General features: G+C 38.6%; 1 protein-coding gene across 1 annotated transcript; it reads left to right on the plus strand.

The window, feature by feature from the left end:
• Window positions 1-8,404: 8,404 nt before the first annotated feature.
• LOC116126236 (VQ motif-containing protein 8, chloroplastic-like) lies at window positions 8,405-9,040 on the plus strand. The gene has a single exon (XM_031411941.1). The coding sequence runs from the start codon at window positions 8,515-8,517 to the stop codon at window positions 8,911-8,913; it is 399 nt and encodes a 132-aa protein (XP_031267801.1). The 5' UTR covers window positions 8,405-8,514; the 3' UTR covers window positions 8,914-9,040.
• The last annotated feature ends 12,302 nt before the right edge of the window (window positions 9,041-21,342 follow it).

Raw genomic sequence — 21,342 nt, forward strand, 5'->3', positions numbered from 1 at the left:
GTGAAGGAAGATGCTATGGCTAGGGCCGAGCTTATAGAGAAGGAGAAAGAAGTCAGCCTTGTTGAGCTCGAGCGGCTTAGGAGGGAAGTTGCGACCTTCTAGGTCAAGGAAAATGAATTCCTTGACAAACTTAAAGCCAACGAGGCTGCTCGGGCCAAGGTGAAGGCTAAGGCAAAGGCAGCAGAGGTTGTGGAGACTTTGGAGCAACAGTGGGGTGCCAACAACAAACTGAATTCTGAGCATTCCTCAGCTTAAAAAGCTATCACGAGCTAGGAGGCCGAATCCAAAAAGTCTACGCTTGACCTTGGCTGGGAGGTAGAAGGTCGCTAGGAGGCCGAAGTTGAGGCTAGGCAGCTCAGGCTTCAGGTTGACGAACTGAACGAGGCCATCACTGCTCAGGTTTGGGAAACATCTGTCTTCCTTGTCTGAAAATTGTGGGAAGCCTATCCTTTAATCGACTTCTCTTTCCTTCCTCGAGCTTATCAAAAGGATGAAAAGATGAGGATCGAAACCTAAGGGGAGACCTATGTTTCCTCGGACGAGTCCAAGGAAAAAGGCGAGGTCCAAGGAGAGGCCAAAGGCAGCGAGAAGGAGGTCGAGCCCCAGCTCCAGGTCAAGGATCCAACTCCCCCGAACACAATGCCACCGTTCCCAATCTCGGAGTGGAAGTCACCGCTTCTTCTGTTGACAAGCCGTCTCTTCCTAATGGTGTCGACCTTTCTGGACAGGTCGAGGATGAAGCTCCGGCTTCTCTATCAGCCTAAAGAATTCCTTGTTTTATTTTGTTTTTCTTTTTTGTAATTGCCCATTTGTAATCGAGCTTCAATTAATGAAATAATTTTTTTTTTATTATTTCTTTTTCAAGCAATAGCTGTTATATTTTTGTGGAGTTATTTAATTCGTCCTAGTCGAACTTTGGGATCCAAATTTGCTCCAAGTTATGCATAGCTCACTTCTTTAGGAGCTTTTCAAATTTTTGTGAGAAAATCTTTATGCGACGTTTAGCATTGATTTCGGATTTGTCTTCCTTTTCGGCCTTTCATTGCTGGCTTAAGGACGATTTTCCTCGATGTGCTTTTTTTTGGATTTTTCAAGTTTAACCTCGTCAATTTGGGAATGTTTCACCCTCAATGAGTTGGATTTTGGAGTGGCTTATTCGAGATAAGTTGTCTTTTCTAGACTCTTGACTTCGAGTTTTTAGAATATCATCGCTTAAGTCACAATTTAGTAAAACGCTAACAATGAATTGAAGTAAATAATGAACAACACCTTGTTTATTTATCAAGTGTTTTGGCTGTGAATGGCCTTACACATAAGAACGAGTGAAACCCGAGCTTCTTATTGATAATACCTTTGCATGTCCTCAGCGTTCTATGCTCTTATTATTGCTTCCGTTGAGGCAGTCTAGGCAAAAGGACTCTGGTGCGAGCTTTTCATATATCCATAAGGGGCCTTCCTATTTGGGCCCAAGTGCCCCCAAGCTCAGATTTTGAGTACCCTGTACAACCTTTCTAAGGACTAGATCACCCATTTCAAAGTCTCTATTTTAATCTTGGTATTGAAGTATCGCTTGGCTCGCTGTTGATACGAGGCGAGCCTTAGTTGGGACTTAGCCCAATGTTCTTCGATTAGGTTTAGCTTTAGGCGGAGAAGGTCTTCGTTTGCTTCTTCGTCAAATACTTCTCTTCGGAACGAACTGATTCCTACTTCAATTAAGATCATCGCCTCACATCCATAAGATAAAGAAAATGGGGTTTTGCCCATCGAGCTTCTAGCGGTCGTCTTGTAGGACCATAAAGCCTCTGGCAGCTTATCGGCCTAATTCCCTTTAAGGTCGTCGAGCTTTTTCTTTATGATGTGCTTGATTACTTTGTTCACAGCTTCTACTTATCCATTGGCTTAAGGCCGATAGACTTCTTGATACCGAGCTACTAGTAGAAGGTCTTGAAATCTTCGTTGTTGAATAGCTTCCCATTGTCGATTATTATTGTGGGGGGAATCCCAAACTAAAAAATTATGTTCTTATAGACAAAGTCCTTTAGTCTGCTCGACGTTATTATTACTAGCGGTTCGGCTTCCACCCACTTGGTGAAATAATCTACGGTAACTATCATGAACTTAACGCCTCCTTTTCCCTAAGGCAATGGGCCAATAAGGTTGATGTCCCAGATCGTGAATGACCACGGGCTTGTCAAAGTGGTCAATTCTTGAGGTGGAGCTCGCGAAATATCTGCAAATCTCTGGCATTTGTCACATTTAGGGACATAGTCCGCTACATCATTGTAAATTGTTGGCTAGTAGTATCCTTAGCGGAGCACCTTGTAAGCTAGAGATCTGCCTCCTGCGTTGTTTCTGCAAATTCCCTCGTGTATTTCCCTCATAACATAATTTACATCCTCGTGGTCAATACATCGCAGCAATGGTACATTGAATCCTCGCTTGTACAATCTATCGTTAATAAGCATGTACCGAGTTACCTTCGCGCGGAGTGCTCTAACTTCGGTCCTGTCATCTAGCAGTGTGTTGTTCCTCAAGTAGGCGGTGATTACATTCATCCAACTGTACCTTAGACTTGTAGTCAACACTGGGCCTTGTAGAGTGGGGATGCTTGGTTTTGAGAGGAATTTAACTAGGATTAAATCGGCCTTCTTATTATTCATTGCTGAGGCCAAGCGAGCTAGTGCATCTGCCTGGGAGTTTTTCTCCCTTGGGATCTGGTGAATGGAAAATGATTTAAACTGTCCGAGCTCAATCTCTACTTGCTGAAGGTAGGATGCCATCCTATCTTCTTTTGCCTAGTATTCCCCGGTAACTTGATGGACCACAAGTTATGAGTCATTGTGGATCTTGATAGACTCTACCTCTATTTCCCTGGTGAGACGGATACCTATGAGCAATGCCTCATATTCAGCTTCATTATTGGAGGCATTGAATCCGAACTTTACTATGGCTCTGATTGGGTCTCCCTTTGGGCTTTCAAGCAATAGGTCTGCCCTTGCTCCCTTTTCATTCGAGGAGCCATTTACGTACAGGGTCCATGGCCATAATTCGTCACTCTTTGGTTTATGTTGCTCGATCTCTGGTGGGCTTGGCTTGGCCTATGGTTGATAGGAGAACTCAGCTATAAAATATGCCACGGCCTGGCCTTTAATCGATATCCTCGGGATATACCTGATGTTGTGCTAACTCATCTCCATCGTCCACTGGATCAGTCTACCTGATGCCTCGAGCTTCTACATTATCTTCTTCAATTGGAAGTTTGTCAGCACATGGATGGAGTGTGCCTGAAAATAGGGTCCTAGCTTTCTGGCGGGAACAATGAGGGCGTAAGCGAGTTTCTCCATCTCTGGATACCTTGTCTTCGCGTCGAGTAGTCTCTTACTCACATAATACACTAGCCATTGTATTCCTTTCTCTTCACGTACCAATGTCGTGCTGATAGCTAACTTTGATACTGATAGGTACAATAGTAGCGACTTGCCCTGGATGGGTTTTAACAATAAGGGAGGTGTTCCGAGGTGTTTCTTCAGCTCCTAGAAGGCTCTTTCAAACTCTTCTGTCCACTTGAAACCTTTCTTCCCCTTCAATGTCTCAAAGAATGGTAAACACCAATCCGTGGCTCGAGAAATGAACTTACTGAGCGCAGCCACATGTCCAGTCAGACTCTGTACCTGTTTTATGTCGGTTGGGCTTTTCACATTGAGTAGGGCCTGAATCTTCTTCGGGTTAGCTTCTATACACTATTGGTTCATGAGGAAGCCTATGAATTTTTTGGAGCTCACCCCGAAAGCATATTTCAATGGATTGAGCTTCATTTGGTACTTTTAAGGATGTCGAACATTTCCCTCAAGTGCCCAATATGGCTTTTGGCAACCTTTGATTTGACGAGCATGTCGTTGATATACACTTCCATGGAATACCTGATTTGGTTGGCGAACATCTTGTTCACCAAAACGTTGGTAGGTCGCCCCTACGTTCTTGAGGTCAAACAGCATAACCTTATAACAATAAATCCAACGGTCAGTAATAAATGAAGTATGCTCTTCATCGGGCTGATACATTAGGATCTGGTTATATCCCGAGTATGCGTCCATAAAGCTAAGCAATGCATTTCCCGCTGTCGCATCTACTAGCTGGTTAATTCGTGGTAGCAAAAAGCTATCTTTCGGACAAGCTTTATTCAGATTCATAAAGTCGATGCAAGTACGATACTTGCCATTCAGCTTCTTGACTAGGACTAGGTTAGCGAGCCAGTCCGGATACTTGACTTCCCTGATGAAATTGATTTCTAGGAGTTAGTTGACTTCATCCTTGAGCGCTTGAGATCGTTCTACGTCCATGGCCCTTCTTTTTTGTCTTATGGGCTGAGCTTGTGAGTCGAGGTTTAACTTGTGGCACATCACCTCGGGGTTGATCCCAACCATATCCGCATGCACCTATGTGAATATGTCGAGATTTTTCTTCAAGAACCCGACTAGACTATTGGCCATCTTTCTAGTCAAGTGATGTCGATCTTCAGCATGCGAGTTGGATCCTCCTCGCTAACACTTATCTCTAGCAGCTCTTCGATTGGTCTCGTCGCTGGCTCTTTTTTATGAATGTGAGGATCTATAGTGTCCTCTAGCAGTCCGAGGTTCAGCTTGGATTCTGCGATGATCATTGTTTTTAGATGCGGCCATTTCTGTGCGATGTTTATAGCCCGATTGTAGCATTCTTAAGATTCCTTTGAGTAGCTCTTGATCGTCACAACTCTCCCGAAAGTCAAAAATCTCATTGCTTGGTAGCGCGTTGATGTGATTGCGCTTAAATCATTCAGGATTGGCCTTCTAAGGATGATGTTATACGTGGTCAGGTAGTCCACCACCAGGAATTCAGCCATCATAGTTCTGACCTTCGGCTCTATCCCTATTGTTGCGGGAAGATCGATAGTACCCTTGGGAACTAGGTTGTCCCTGGTAAACCCATAGAACGGAAAAAGGCATGCTCGTAAGTTCCTTTCTGTGAATCTCATTCCTTGGAAGGCTCTCAAGAAAATGATGTTTGTTGTGCTCCTGTTGTCAACCATAACCTTTAACACCTTTGCATTGCAATTCCTGATTGCGATTACAATTGCATCATGATTATGGCGAGGGGATGTTTCGCACTCGTCGACTATGAACCCCACTACCTAGTTTTCCTGTTTGGATCGCTTGGGCAGCTTCTGTTCGCAACTCATTATTAGGGGAACCGAGTCTGTTCTAGCCTCCCGCTATATCTGATCCTCCGTAGATCATATTCACGAAGACCTCATTGGGATTTGGCGGAGCTTGTTGAGCTGGGGTCTGAGCCTAACTTGGGACCTGGCTACGTTGCTCGCTAGGATTCTCTCGAGCTGGTTCTACCTTGGCAAATTCTTTCAAATGACCTCTTCTTATCAGGTCCTCGATGACATCCTTCAAAGCTCGGCAGTCACTCGTGTTGTGCTCGACATCCCTGTGGTACTGGCAATATTTTTGCCGATCACTTTTGCCTAGTGCCCCCCTTATCCTTGTGGATCGGGTAGCCTTTTTGCCTCTCGGGATACTTCATAGATTTGAGCAATGTCTTGAGTGAGGGGGGTGTACTCTACATACCATGGGAAAGGTTGCTTGTCTCCGCGGTTATCTACTCTCTGCTCCTTTTGAAATCTGTTGTGATCCATGTCACCACGGTCTTGGCCCCCACGCTTATCCGAGGGGCGATCCTGTCTTCTGTCCAGCCCCCATGCGTCAAGCTTCTAGCTAGTATCGCTAACGAGCTCTCTACTCGCTGGTGCTTCGTGGCCATCTGGTAGAGTTTGGCCAGGCTCACATGATCTTCGCTTAGGAGCTCTTTCCACAACTCTATGTTAGGTCTGATCCCTATGATCAGTAGAGTTCGAATGGATTCTTCAGGGGCATTAATGACCTTTGCTTGCTCGTTTTAGAACATTGTTAAATATGAGGTCAGTGATTCATTCTGCTCTTGGCGAATGTTGCTCAAGTAGCTGAGTGGCATTATGAACTGTCTCCTCGCTTGGAATTACTGTAGATACAATACGGACAATTATTGTTAGGAGTTGATGGAGTTCGCCTTAAGCCGCTTGTATCACCTCTTGGCATCCTTGACTAATGTGACTGCGAAGCACCGACATTTTGCTAAATCACTAACCTGGTATAGCTCTATCAAGTCATTAAAGTTATCGAGCTGATCCCTAGGGTCCCCTCTCTCGTCGAACTTGCTCTCTGGCGCCCTAAACCTTTGTGGAAGCGAGGCTTGGCAAACTTCCTCTGTAAAGGGGGAACTTACTATTTCCTCAACCAGATTGTTCTGGCTAACTTTTAGATCATCTATCATCTTTTGCATACGATCTAAGTCTTCACTTTGGTAGCCCTGGCCTGGTTGGCTCTATTAAGTTGTACCTCGAGCAAATGAGTTCGCAAGTCTGTTGCTTGTGAAGCTCTTCCGGTGCGCATGTTGATGTGCGAGGTTGAGTCATGATGGCTGGGTTGGTAGGTACTATCATGCTCGTTAGTGTGTTGCTCGCGATGTCGGTCATAATTGGAATGTCAGTCATTGCCAAATTGTAATACATGACTCGCATCGCGAGCCTATGATGATCGATCTTGTCTTGGGCGTGGGTTAAAACTGGCATGCTAATGTTGGGAATACCGCCAAGGTTCTCGGTTGTGTTCGTCGCCTTCGCTTTCCCTCAACAATTGCTTCCCTAGACGCCTTCTGGGGTTTGTTTGCCTGCGGGATTCACGCTCATGTATGGAGTGCTGCTTGCGAGGTTGGAGGTGTTGATCACCCCTCGGCGGCGATGAAGAGGACTGTCCACCTGCAAAATTCATACCTGTTGGGGTGGTGTTGGCGTTGGCGAAGTGCAACTAGTCAAGGTTCTAGGCAATTGGTTGTTGGTTCCTCAGCTCAGCCATGTTCTGTTGCACTGCCTGTACAACCATTGTCCTGATCATCTCCATCAGCTGGCCATCCTCGGGATTTGATGTCCCTGCCCTCTAGTTGTTTGCGGCGTGCTGAGCTAGCGGCATAAGTGGTCGGCGTCCAGCGTTCTCCTGTTGCACCTCCTGATGGGTGGTTTCCACGTTCTCGTGATTTCCGGTGGTAGTTCTTGATCTGGTGAACACTATTTTGGTCCTAGGACAAGTAAATTGCAGTGAACATTTGCCAGGATCTTCGAAATATTGGCGAAGGTTTAAGCCCTCCTTCTAGCACCAAGATGTTGATATAGAAATTTGCACCAATCAGTGAGATCCGATCGACCTTGTCGGGATTGGAACTGATGTGTGCGTGATTAAGAATAATTTGTAATGTATGTAAAAAACGCAATAAAGTAAAGACACTTAGAGTTTTAAAGTGGTTCGGCGAGATTAACTCTAAAGCCTATATCCACTGTTTTTGTATTTGCTATGAGAGCTTACAATATAGTTCCTATGTGAAATTCGTAACCCCTTCCTCCTTGTTTGAAGAGGTTTATATATAGGATTTGTACAAAGAAAAGAGCGAAATTAAGGGAATTATAATTTATCTAAATCGCAATTCCTGTATTCTCGCAATTGGGCGTTGTGATCGCGGTTGATCTGATCATTCTCGTAATATATGAGATCTGAAATAATCTGGAGGTTGATTGAATGACTCCTTGAACTGTCCATGTCTAGCTTATACTGGGTCGAACTTTGGCTCGACGAGCTTTGCTGGGTTGATCAATCATTGTTGCCGAGCTCATTCTAGGTCGAGCTATATCCTCTTGTTGGCCCGAGCTTAGCGGAAAAGCCACACACAACATTACCCAAATTAATTTAATTTAATTTTTCTCTATTCTTCTACCGATGATAAGTTTAGTATTTATGTCGGCAAGGTCGTGTCAAAGCTATTTTATTTAAATTTTTTTTCTTTTTGATAGATGGTTTTATGAAATAATAAATAATTTTTAAATCTAAATTAATTACTATGAATCAATAATGACTTTGAATAGCAAATTGCCTCTCTCCACTTATTAATCTTCAAACATATATATATTGAAGACATGAGTATATCTATTTTTAATAAAAATAAAACACACATCATAAAGAATGAGAAGAGGGTTATTGGTTTTGTTGTATGCGAAAATTTCAAAGAGTAAAGTCATACACAAAAATTTAATGAAGTTGGTGAATGTTGTAAGACGAAAGAAGAAAAAGACTCATCTACTGTCCTTTTGACTTGACTCACTCACTGACTTTGTCTCATCCTCCTTTTGATTAATTGTTCAACTAAAGATAGAACCTTAAAAGTTTACTTTATAATTTCTTGACAAAGTGCATGCCGGCATATCCAACCCATGCAAAATAAATAGATATTCTGTTACAAAAACCCAAGACCTATTCAACCCTAGGCCAAGTTCACTCATTTCTTTCTCCCTCTCTTCATTTCGTTTATATATATATATAAACCCTTCTGGGATTCTTCACTTTCATTCCAAAACTCTCAAAGTTTTCCAGAAAATCAATCTTATCGATGATGAACATGTCTGCAAAAAGTTCAAAGCTTCAGGGTCCGCGGCCTGCGGCTCTTAAGGTAAGCAAGAGCTCTTCAAAGATTATGACGAAGAAGAAGAACAATAATAATAATGTTCAAAGAGTAAAATCTCCTGTAGTGATATATTTGGTGTCTCCCAAGATTATTCATGTAAGACCTGAAGAATTCATGGGGCTCGTGCAGCGGCTTACCGGTAAACAAGCGACGGAGAATTCAAATTCGAATTCAGAATCTTCATGTGCTACTGTAATGGAAAATGGTAATAAGTGTGTTAATGGTGGAGTGAATTATGAAGATGAAGTTGCTTTTTCGGCTAATTTGGCTGCTGCATACTCTAGCTTATGTATCGACATTTATGCCGACTGGGATAACTTTTAGTTTATTTTATGTATAAGTTGATATGTTATGTATGATTCCCAGCTCGAACTTTTGATTAATTATAATGTGTTAATTAATTAGTTCTCTCTTTGAATGTGATTTGGCTTTGTTTATGAGCTAATGTTTATGGGCGAATGAAAGTATATACTTGCTTAGATAAATCAACTCAAAAATTATCCTTTTTTATTATTATTATTATTATTATTTCTTTTCCATTAATAATATAGTAATATACACTCCAAAACTTTCATATACAGATATAGATTACATTATGTTTAATTATGTGTGTCATTTTTAATTTTAAAGTTGAAGGAGCAAACGACTATTATTATTATTATTATTTCTTTTCCATTAATAATATAGTAATATACACTCCAAAACTTTCATATACAGATATAGATTACATTATGTTTAATTATGTGTGTCATTTTTAATTTTAAAGTTGAAGGAGCAAACGACAAAATTATTGGTGAATAGTCGAAGATGAAGGAAAGTCATATAGTATAGTACTATGAACTGTCAAATATGAAAGGGTTAATAAATTGGTTAAGGTTAATAGACATTTAGCTGCTGCATACCCGAGCTTATGTATCGACATTTATGCCGATTGGCATGACTTTTAGTTAATTTTATTGGGATTACTTTTAGTTAATTATATATATAATCACACACACACACACACACATATATATAAAATTTGAGGTGTGTCTGACTCCTCACCGAGGATTACCCCCTCTTATAAACCAATAAATTTAAGTGCACCTAATCGGTGTAAGATTTCAACACTCTCCTTCACAATCAAACCCTTATAAATCAATAGACTTGATTGTACCTAGTCAGTATAAAACTTCTAACACACACACACACACACACACACACACACACACACACACACATATATATATATATATATATATATATATATATTATATTATGATGTAAATAATCTTTCTTGATGTTAGTATAAAAACAATAATGTTTTTGGAGATTATTTTCTTATAATTACAATTATGTAATCACTATCTACACTTCTATTTGGATGTAAATAACTTTTCCTTATTTGTTTTATGAGATTAATTCTTGATCGGGACTTGGGTAAATGGCTTGGCAATAAAGCTTGTGCTTTCAGTGAAATTCAAACCTTTGACATTACAGGTAAAGCTCATCCACTAAGAGTTCAGTTACTAGTTACAACCACAACTCATGGTTACCTTTCCTGATTTTAGTATAAGAGATTATATGCTTTCTTCTCGTGGACTCTTGCATTGATGAGTTGTCAGTATTGAACTTTTAAACTTTGGTCCATTTGGAGTTGTACCCATGTGCCTACCGTATAATTAGATTTAAATTTGATGGTGGGTATTGAGCATCCTAGTTATTATTTTACGTCTACCGCCACTTTTTTAGATTACTTGCGAATAAATTAAGTGTTGGTTAGTCTCGGTAGCAATTACAAAATTAATTACCATAAAACCATTATCAATTACAATATTAGGGGGTAAAAGAGCAATTTAATTTAACAAAAGTGTTGCTGCTCTTACTGCCCTTACCCCATCTCCACAACCGTGTTCTCTAAAAAACTAGTTGTATCTGTAATTCGATTCACTTTCACGCGGTTTTCATTTAATATCACCGTTGTTTCTTTACAGAATTTCGTCGAAACCTGGTTGGATTCTTGGTGGCGGCTGAAAGTTGGATTCCTGGTGACAATTTCACTCATTCTTAGTTGCAGGTGATGCACTTGACTTGGTGGAAGTGCTAAGAGGTGGTGAACTTGAGTGTGTAATGTATGTTATTGACAAAGAATGAGTTCACCTGGATCTCAGGATGTTCATTAGAGCCGGTTAAGAAAAATGATAAAAGAATAAGCATCCCTAGCTAGAAAATATGAAGAGAAAAGGAATACAAAGTTCAAGTCGCAAGCTCAAGTCACCCTTACTACTATTCTTCTCAGGATCTGTTGAAGCACCCTTTTTAATATTCTTCTCAAGAAAAGGGATACATGGAAGAATAAACATTTTATTCTAAACTTAAAGCTTCATTTGAGAATTTGAAGGTGGGATTTGAGTCCAATACCACTGTTGGAACTATGCTGCAAAGCCCTTCACCTAGCAAAGTGCGAAGCCGAATAGCATCTGAACTACATTGTAATTATTGAGGGGGTGAAGGTCGAGTTGGAAAAACAAGGGGCCAAAGAAACTAAAAGGATTTTTAAGGGGTAAAATTGCATAGTCATACATTAAATTTTCAAAATTTTAGGTTCGGGGTGGCCATGGCCCTCCTAGGTCCAATAACACTAACAGCTATTCAAACCTTTTTTTTTTTTTTTTTTTTTTTTCCGTTTCTTTCTTTCACTGCAGCTGCATTTTCTTCAACACTCTTTAAGTTCGGCATTTGCTGAGCTGCTGTGATGATTTCATGTCATCTGATGAGTTTGTGTTGTGATGTGGCATTTTGATGACACACGTGGAAGTCAACTTTGGAGTTGGCTGGTCAAAAGTAATTTGTTAAGACTTGAGGGCAGTTCAGTCTTTTCCCTGTGTTCTAAAAACCTAAATTCGTTTTAGGTTTTGTGCGCAACTCACTTCTCTCATTTCTCTCTTGGTTAACAGAGAGAGAAACGATTAGAGGTGCTGTGCTAGAAATCCAAGATCTGTCCATGGAATCAACGGTGATGGTAGTGTGTGAGCTGTCCTTATTGTGTAGTCTTCTTTTCTTTGTATAAATATGTACTGATTTCTGCCTATTTGATGTGGTTGATGGTGAGAGCATCTGGGTATACGGGTGTAAATCAGAGGGTTTTGTATCGGGGTGATGCCTTGTTGTAAAGGGGTGAGCCGATTCTTCTGTAAGGTTTTCTCAAACTCATAGTGAAATTATCTTTCTAGTTGTTCTGAAGAGTGGATGTAGGTAATCATTCAGATTACCAAACCACTATAAATCTGGTGTTATTCTTCTTATTTTCTGCTTTACTGTGTTATTATTTGCTTTTGTGCTTGTTTGGTTGAATGAACACTTTGAGCTACTGCATGATTACACTTGTTTTTTTGGGTCTTATTTACAACATATGGTATCAGAGCTTGGTTTTCGAGTACCTAGATTCCATTAATTCTAGGTTGTGAGATCCAATTTTTTTTTTCTGCAGTAATCTAGGGTTTCTACAGTTCTATTTGCTACTTAGGGTTTTCGGCTGGTCTCTAAAATTTGGGGCTTTTAGTTTCTAAGGTACTAGGAAGGTTAGAAACTTACAAATGTCTAAGTATGAACTGGAAAATTTTACAGGAGATAACGATTATGGGTTGTGGAAGATGAAAATGAGAGTTGTCTTAGTCAAGGATGGGTTGTCTGCTACCTTAGAGGTGAGGAGAGTTTACTAGAGATCTTGACTGAAAAAGAAAAGAAAGAACTTCTAGATAAGGCTTACAGTTCTTTAATCCTAGGCTAGGAGATAAAGTCCTAAGAGAGGTTAGAAGATGCAAACACCAGCAGAGATTTGGGAAAAATTAGACTCCTTATATCTGTCTAAGTCTTCACCAAATAGGTTAGTTTTAAAACAGAAATTTTTTAGTTTTAAAATGGATGAAAACAAGGTCTTAGGTGACAACATAAATGATTTTAGGAAACTAATTCAAGACTTAGAAGGTCTCAGTGTTACCATTGAAGATGAGGTTCAGGCTGTAATTCTTCTGAATTCTCTTCCCAAAAGTTTTTCAAATTTTGTTGATACCACTTAAGTATGGTAGACAACCCCTTAAGCTAGATGAGGTTGTGTTAGCTATTACTACTAAGGATACTGAGTTTAGGAAGGAGGTAAGTTAGATGGGGAAGGTCTGAATGTCAGGGGCAGAACTGAGAAAAGGAGTTTAAGACAGGTCTTTTTAGAAATAGATCTAAGTCAAAATCCAAGTTTGTCAGGAAGTGTTTCCACTGTCACAAAGAGGACACTTTAAAAGGGATTGTCCAGATAGGAAGAAGAGATCAGGGGAGAAAGAGGTTAGTGGCAGTGTTGATATAGCCTCAGATGGGTTGATGACTCTGATGTTCTTGTAGCTTCTGATAGGGAATCTGAATCTGAGTGGATTTTGGACTCTGGTTGCACTTTTCACATGATTTCAAATAGGAGTTCTCTTATAAACTTTAGAAAGATAGAATCTGGCAAGGTCCTAATGGGAAATAATGCAGTATGTAGTGTATTAGGCATTGGGGATGTCAGATTAAGTCTTCATGATGGCAGTTCTAGAATTCTTTCAGAAGTTAGGTACATACCTGAGTTAAAAAGGAACCTGATTTCCCTAGGTAGTCTGGACTCAATGGTTTTAGTTACAAGCTCAAGGTGGAGTCATTAAAGTTACCAAAGGGTCTTTGGTGGTTTGAAATGAGAGAAAAGGAATGGTCTATATGTCTTAAATGGATCCACTATTACTGGAACAGCAGCAGTAACATCTCAGAAACCTAATCAAACCTCTATTTGGCATAAAGGTTGGGACACATTAGTGAGAGAGGTTTAATTGAGTTAAGTAAGCAAAATGCTTTAGAGGGGGATAGAATTGAGAAACTAGAATTTGAGAGGTTTAATTGAGTTAAGTAATCAAACCTCAATATGTATGTTAGTAAACAAACTTATTGACTTAATTTTAGAGTTTATAAACTACTTTGATCAGCTTATAAGCTTAGACAAACAACATCTTATTTCAATATTTTTTTGCACTTCAATACTTTAAATAAGCTCATAAATAATTATAGAATTGCAATCAACAAGGGAGAATTTGTGGAAAAAGTTTTTCGGAAGTCTTTTGGAAGTTGGGTGAGTAAATTTTCTCGGGAAAATCACATGCATGCAGATGAATGCGTGGTTCTGACATCTTTATCGAAAAAATGCGGCTGAGCTGATGTCATTTCAAATAGGTTCTACTTTATACAGATGGCTTCAATGTTTGTTCCGTTGCTGTATTACTATTACATTATATATTATTGAATATTGTTTTCCATTTCTCTTTTTTTTTTTTTTTAAACAAGTATACATTTTAATGATAAACCTCATATAAATAGTACATACTTTTCCGTGCTCGGCTCAACTCGTAAAAGTTTCGTTTAGAAGTTCGGCTTGAAAGGCTCAACTCGAACTCAGTTTGTTAACTGAGTCGAGTTCGAACACAGTGAAGCTCAGCTTATGGGCTAATCCTGCCCGGCTAGTGGGCTCGCGAGCCGCTCGACTCGTGTAAGCACGTACACTTATGCATGGTACTTTGGTGATTTTTAAAACTATTAGGTATTAAACTGATATTTTTTCAGTGTAAAAGTTTTAAAAAATGCCAGTTCCCCCCCCCCCCCCCCCCCCCCCCCCCCCCCAAAAAAGTGCAAATTCTTATAACACGATACACCAAATACCAAGTCAATTTCAGTTCCCAATCCCAGTTGCCCTAAATCCCAATTCTCAATTTCTTCAAAACTCAAACCCCAAATCAAGACCCACCTCGCCTTGGCACACTCTTTTCCAAAAGAATCGCCACTCTTCTTGGCATCTCTCTCCCCTATCATTCCATTAATCAACCCGAACTCTTATTGATTCTGATTTCAGGACTTTTTCGTTTCACAGAAGAAAAAACATACAGAGTCTTCACCTGATGGTCCTGTCGATGAATTTTACAAATTGCAAGGAATTTACCGGAGAATTCCACGTTAGGTGAAGTCTTAGGGGGTTATGAGGGAAGAGTTAGTAAAAGAGTATGTTCAAATGTTGGGGTTGATGGCAGAGGAAGGTCTTTTGATGAGTTGCTTGTATTTTAATGAATGGATGATATTGCAGGAACCTTCACTTGATCGCCCAGGGCTTGTATGTTTTTTGTTCCAATATTGGGAGGTTGAAGGGGAGACCTCTTAATGATTTTGTTTAAGAATTTGCCTCAAAGCAAGGAATTTAGAGACGCTTGAAATGGTGGTTTGATCGAGCCTTATCGAGCTTGAGCTCGCGAGCCGGCTCAAGCTCGACTCCAACTTGACCGAGCTTGAGTTCGAGTCTCAATTTTTAGGCTCGCCAGGCTCGAGCTTGACATTGTTGCAAACGAGCTAGGTTCGATAAGCCAAAAGTTCAGCTCTTCTTGACTTGTTTACAGCCCTAAACTTACCAATAAAGATTTGAACTGACAGTATGAACATTGACGATAAGGAAATCCAATGAAAAATATCAATAGCATGTAATTGGTAAATAAACAATTTATTGAAATAAGTTGTATCGTTTCATGTCAATAAGGCATGTTTCTTCAATAAACTTAATACAATACAACATTGACATCTTCAAAGCATATTTTAGCAAATACGGGTTCGAGTCAATTCCATTTGTTTTCAAGTGTAAAAGATAAAAAATAAAAATCATATTCCATTTGTTTTCAAGTGTAAAAGATAAAAAATAAAAATCATATTCTAATTTCTTTTTCTTAAGTAAATCCAAAGAACATCACAAATTAAATGTTGAGGATCTTTTTCAGAGCCCTTACCAGCCCGCTAGTATCTGGCCATAACACCCAAGCTATGGCTCAATTAATGCATGGCATTGCATGCTTTGACTGAATTAATTACTTCTAGATAAAGAAGCTAACACACACACACACACACACACACAGAGTATTAGTAAATTCGTGAACAACCGTATTTTATAAACCCAGTCATATTATTCATAAATTATATGTCCCAATCATATTATTCACGAATTATTTTTGTATTCAAATTTTTACCAAATTTTTATAATCGTATTTTTTACTATTTTTCGTATCATATTCATAAAATTTTCATACTTATATATTTAAAATGTTATATAGATTTTAACCAAGTGACCCATGAAAAATACTAAAACTAGAATTGATATTACCATATTTTTCAAAACGTATTATTGACAATGTGTCGTATTAAACCCGTATCATATTTTTTTCGTATCCAAATTTTACAATCAAATTTTTACAAACGTATTTTTCAACATTTGCCGTACCATACCTGTAAAATTCTCGTATCGTTTTTTTACCGTATCCGTATTTACTAACTAGGCTTGACTATACCTGACAAACGAGCGGGTGTACCCGCGGGTGAACGGGTACCCGTACCCAACGGGCGGGTACGGGTAATACATATTTCAACCCGTGAAAAATTAACCCGTACCCGGCCCGCCAGTGACTTTTACGGGTGGACCGGGTACTACCCGCAGGTACCCGCGAACCCGCAAATTCAAAATTTAAAAAAAAAATAAAATAAAACTTATGAATGACTCGTCTCGTCCTCTCATAGTCTCACTCTCAAGTCTCAACTCAAACCCTAATCTAAACCAAAATAGCAAAACTTATCAGAGAAAAAAACAAAAAACGCAGCAACCATTCTCTTCCACAGCAGCTCCACAGCCTCCACTGCTCCAGTCCTCTCACAGCAGCTCCACTCCCTTACTCTCTCACTCTCACAGCAGCTCCACTCTCCCTCATTCTTTGACTTCTCTAACGGCAGCAGCAACAGGTCACGGCAGCAGCAGCAAGTCATGGCANTCGGCATTTGCTGAGCTGCTGTGATGATTCATGTCATCTGATGAGTTTGTGTTGTGATGTGGCATTTTGATGACACACGTGGAAGTCAACTTTGGAGTTGGCTGGTCAAAAGTAATTTGTTAAGACTTGAGGGGCAGTTCAGTCTTTTCCCTGTGTTCTAAAACCTAAATTCGTTTTAGGTTTTGTGCGCAACTCACTTCTCTCATTTCTCTCTTGGTTAACAGAGAGAGAAACGATTAGAGGTGCTGTGCTAGAAATCCAAGATCTGTCCATGGAATCAACGGTGATGGTAGGTGTGAGCTGTCCTTATTGTGTAGTCTTCTTTTCTTTGTATAAATATGTACTGATTTCTGCCTATTTGATGTGGTATGAGTGGTGAGAGCATCTGGGTATACGGGTGTAAAATCAGAGGGTTTTGTATCGGGGTGATGCCTTGGTGTAAAGGGGTGAGCCGATTCTTCTGTAAGGTTTCTCAAACTCATAGTGAAATTATCTTTCTAGTTGTTCTGAAGAGTGGATGTAGGTAATCATTCAGATTACCAAACCACTATAAATCTGGTGTTATTCTTCTTATTTTCTGCTTTACTGTGTTATTATTTGCTTTTGTGCTTGTTTGGTTGAATGAACACTTTTGAGCTACTGCATGATTACACTTGTTTTTGGGTCTTATTTACAACATATGGTATCAGAGCTTGGTTTTCGAGTACCTAGATTCCATTAATTCTAGGTTGTGAGATCCAATTTTTTTTTCTGCAGTAATCTAGGGTTTCTACAGTTCTATTTGCTACTTAGGGTTTTCGGCTGGTCTCTAAAATTTGGGGCTTTTAGTTTCTAAGGTACTAGGAAGGTTAGAAACTTACAAATGTCTAAGTATGAACTGGAAAATTTTACAGGAGATAACGATTATGGGTTGTGGAAGATGAAAATGAGAGTTGTCTTAGTCAAGGATGGGTTGTCTGCTACCTTAGAGGGTGAGGAGAGTTTACTAGAGATCTTGACTGAAAAAGAAAAGAAAGAACTTCTAGATAAGGCTTACAGTTCTTTAATCCTAGGGCTAGGAGATAAAGTCCTAAGAGAGGTTAAGAAGATGCAAACACCAGCAGAGATTTGGGAAAAATTAGACTCCTTATATCTGTCTAAGTCTTCACCAAATAGGTTAGTTTTAAAACAGAAATTTTTTAGTTTTAAAATGGATGAAAACAAGGTCTTAGGTGACAACATAAATGATTTTAGGAAACTAATTCAAGACTTAGAAGGTCTCAGTGTTACCATTGAAGATGAGGTTCAGGCTGTAATTCTTCTGAATTCTCTTCCCAAAAGTTTTTCAAATTTTGTTGATACACTTAAGTATGGTAGACAAACCCTTAAGCTAGATGAGGTTGTGGTAGCTATTACTACTAAGGATACTGAGTTTAGGAAGGAGGGTAAGTTAGATNGATGGATAAGCATTATCCTTTAAGTTTCTTTGCCACTAAGTTTACTTAACTCCGAAGTATACTTAGCCACTAAGCAACGTGCAACCCACTTGAGTCACTAAGCAAGCGGGTCGTGACACTAGGCTCTCCTACCTATCAAACTGGTCTTTTGGGTTGGACATCGGTGAATGTCGATAGAGTGAAATCCATCGTAGACATCGGCTCTTAAAAGGAGATGTAATGTTAGGATCTCACATCCACCAAGTGTGGTACTAAGCCTAATGGCTCTTCCACCTATTAAACCGGTGTTTTAGGTTGGACTCTCCCTTGGGCTTGAGTTCTAAAATAATGCAATCAAAGTTTTGTCTTATAAAGTGTTTAATATGCTTCCCCTACAGTACTCATTTTTTTAAAGATTGTTTTCTCGTTTAATACATACAAACATAGATATTGGTTCTTCTAAGAGTCCCTTTAATGTAACTTATTAAAATAAATTTTTTAAAATAATGCTTATTAGCGTAAATCTTGTGAAAATAATACTTTTACAATAAAAATTACACAATTTTTTAGTCCGATAAAAGTAAAAGAGCTCTTTAAACTTAATTAATAAAACATGTTCTAAAATAAAAGAGCTCCTTAAACTTAATTAATAAAACATGTTCTAACATATAAAATTGTTAAATCAAACTTAGGAGATGTTTGTCTGAACTTATAAAAATTAGCAAGTGCTTATAAGCATTTGAAATTTTAAACAATTACGTGTTTGGTTAAAATATTTATAAGTGATTGACAAGTAGTTGACATGTTTGATAAAATGTGGCTTATAAGTACATTTTATTATAAAATGACTAAAAGAGATACTACATTGAACAATGGTATACTATAGAATTTTAAAATTAAACAAGGATAATATAGTAATATACTTGGTTAAACTAGCTTATAAACTTAAAAAAATTCTAAACAAATATATCCACTTAATTTTAGAGTTTATAAACTACTTTGATCAGTTTATAAGCTTAGACAAACAACGTCTTATATACTAGCATAAGAATATTTTTTTGCACTTCAATACTTTAAATAAGCTCATAAATAATTATGAGAATTGCAATCAAACAAGGGAGAATTTGTGGAAAAAGTTTTTCGGAAAGTCTTTTGGTTGAAAGTTGGGTGAGTAAATTTTCTCGGGAAAATCACATGCATGCAGATGAATGCGTGGTTCTGACATCTTTATCGAAGAAAATGCGGCTGAGCTGATGTCATTTCAAATAGGTTCTACTTTATACAAATGGCTTCAATGTTTGTTCTGTTGCTGTATTACTATTACATTATATATTATGTGAATATTGTTTTCATTTCTCTTTTTTTTTTTTAAACAAATTATACATTTTAAATGATAAACCTCATTATAACAAGTATATACTTTTTCGGCTCGGCTCGACTCGGTAAAAGCTCGTTTAGAGCTCGACTCGATAAGACTCAACTCGAACTTAGTTTGTTAACCGAGTCGAGTTCGAACACAGTGAAGCTCAGCTTATGGGCTCACAAGCATGGCTCGACTCGTGTAAGCACTGTACACTTACGCATGGTACTTTGGTGATTTTTTAAACTATTAGGTATTAAACTGATAGTTTCTAGTGTAAAAAGTTTTAAAAAATGACAGTTTCCCCCCCAAAGTGCAAATTCTTATAACACGATACACCAAAATACCAAGTCAATTTCAGTTCCCAATCCCAATTGCCCTAAATCCCAATTCTCAATTTCTTCAAAACTCAAACCCCAAATCAAGACCCACCTCGCCTTGGCAAACTTTCTTTCCAAAAGAACCGCCACTCTTCTTGGCATCTCTCTCCCCATATCAATTCCATTAATCAACTCGAAACTCCTATTGATTCTGATTTCAAGGACTTTTCCATTCCACAAGAAGAAAAACAACATACAAAGTCTTCACCTGATGGTCCTGTCGATGAAATTTTACAAATTGCAAAGAATTTACCGGACAATTCCACGTTAGGTGAAGTCTTAGGGGGTTATGAGGGAAGAGTTAGTAAAAGAGAGTGTGTTCAAATGTTGGGGTTGATGGCAGAGGAAGGTCTTTTGATGAGTTGCTTGTATTTTTATGAGTGGATGAGATTGCAGGAACCTTCACTTGAGTCGCCAGGCGCTTGTTATGTTTTGTTCCCAATATTGGGGAGCGTTAGAAGGGGAGACCTCTTAATGATTTTGTTTAAGAATTTGCCTCAAAGCAAGGAATTTAGAGACGCTTGAAATGGTGGTTTGATCGAGCCTTATCGAGCTTGAGCTCGCGAGCCGGCTCAAGCTCGACTCCAACTGGACCGAGCTTGAGTTCGAGTCTCAATTTTGAGGCTCGCCAGGCTCGAGCTTGACATTGTTGCAAACGAGCTAGGTTCGATAAGCCAAAAGCTCAGCTCAGCTTGACTTGTTTACAGCCCTAAACTTACCAATAAAGATTTGAACTGACAGTATGAACATTGACGATAAGGAAATCCAATGAAAAATATCAATAGCATGTAATTGGTAAATAAACAATTTATTGAAATAAGTTGTATCGTTTCATGTCAATAAGGCATGTTTCTTCAATAAACTTAATACAATACAACATTGACATCTTCAAAGCATATTTTAGCAAATACGGGTTCGAGTCAATTCCATTTGTTTTCAAGTGTAAAAGATAAAAAATAAAAATCATATTCCATTTGTTTTCAAGTGTAAAAGATAAAAAATAAAAATCATATTCTAATTTCTTTTTCTTAAGTAAATCCAAAGAACATCCCAAATTAAATGTTGAGGATCTTTTTCAGAGCCCTTACCAGCCCCCTAGTATCTGGCCATAACACCCAAGCTATGGCTCAATTAATGCATGGCATTGCATGCTTTGACTGAATTAATTACTTCTAGATAAAGAAGCTAACACACACACACACACACACAGAGTATTAGTAAATTCGTGAACAACCGTATTTTATAAACCCAGTCATATTATTCACGAATTATATGCCCCAATCATATTATTCACGAATTATTTTCGTATCCAAATTTTTATCAAATTTTTATAATCGTATTTTTTACTATTTTTCATATCATATTCATAAAATTTTCGTACTTATATATTTAAAATGTTATATAGATTTTAACCAAGTGACCCATGAAAAATACTAAAACTAGAATTGATATTACCGTATTTTTCAAAACGTATTATTGACAATGTGTCGTATTAAACCCGTATCATATTTTTTCCGTATCCAAATTTTATAATCAAATTTTTACAAACGTATTTTTCAACATTTGCCGTACCATACCCGTAAAATTCTCATATCGTTTTTTTACTGTATCCGTAGTTACTAACTAGGCTTGACACAACAGAAAATCAGCTATGCAGGAAACTCGATAAATCCCAAAGGAATGATCTTACCTCCAAATACTAGCAACACAATAAATTAAAAAGACAACTTCAAAATCCCAATATACTTACA

The sequence above is a fragment of the Pistacia vera genome, unplaced genomic scaffold (assembly GCF_008641045.1).
Source record: "Pistacia vera cultivar Batoury unplaced genomic scaffold, PisVer_v2 Contig178, whole genome shotgun sequence".
NCBI classification, from domain to species: Eukaryota; Viridiplantae; Streptophyta; class Magnoliopsida; order Sapindales; family Anacardiaceae; genus Pistacia; species Pistacia vera.

Bases quoted from the DNA above. Each gene is read 5' to 3' on its own strand.
- LOC116126236 (XM_031411941.1), top strand. From the start codon at position 8,515: ATGATGAACATGTCTGCAAAAAGTTCAAAGCTTCAGGGTCCGCGGCCT.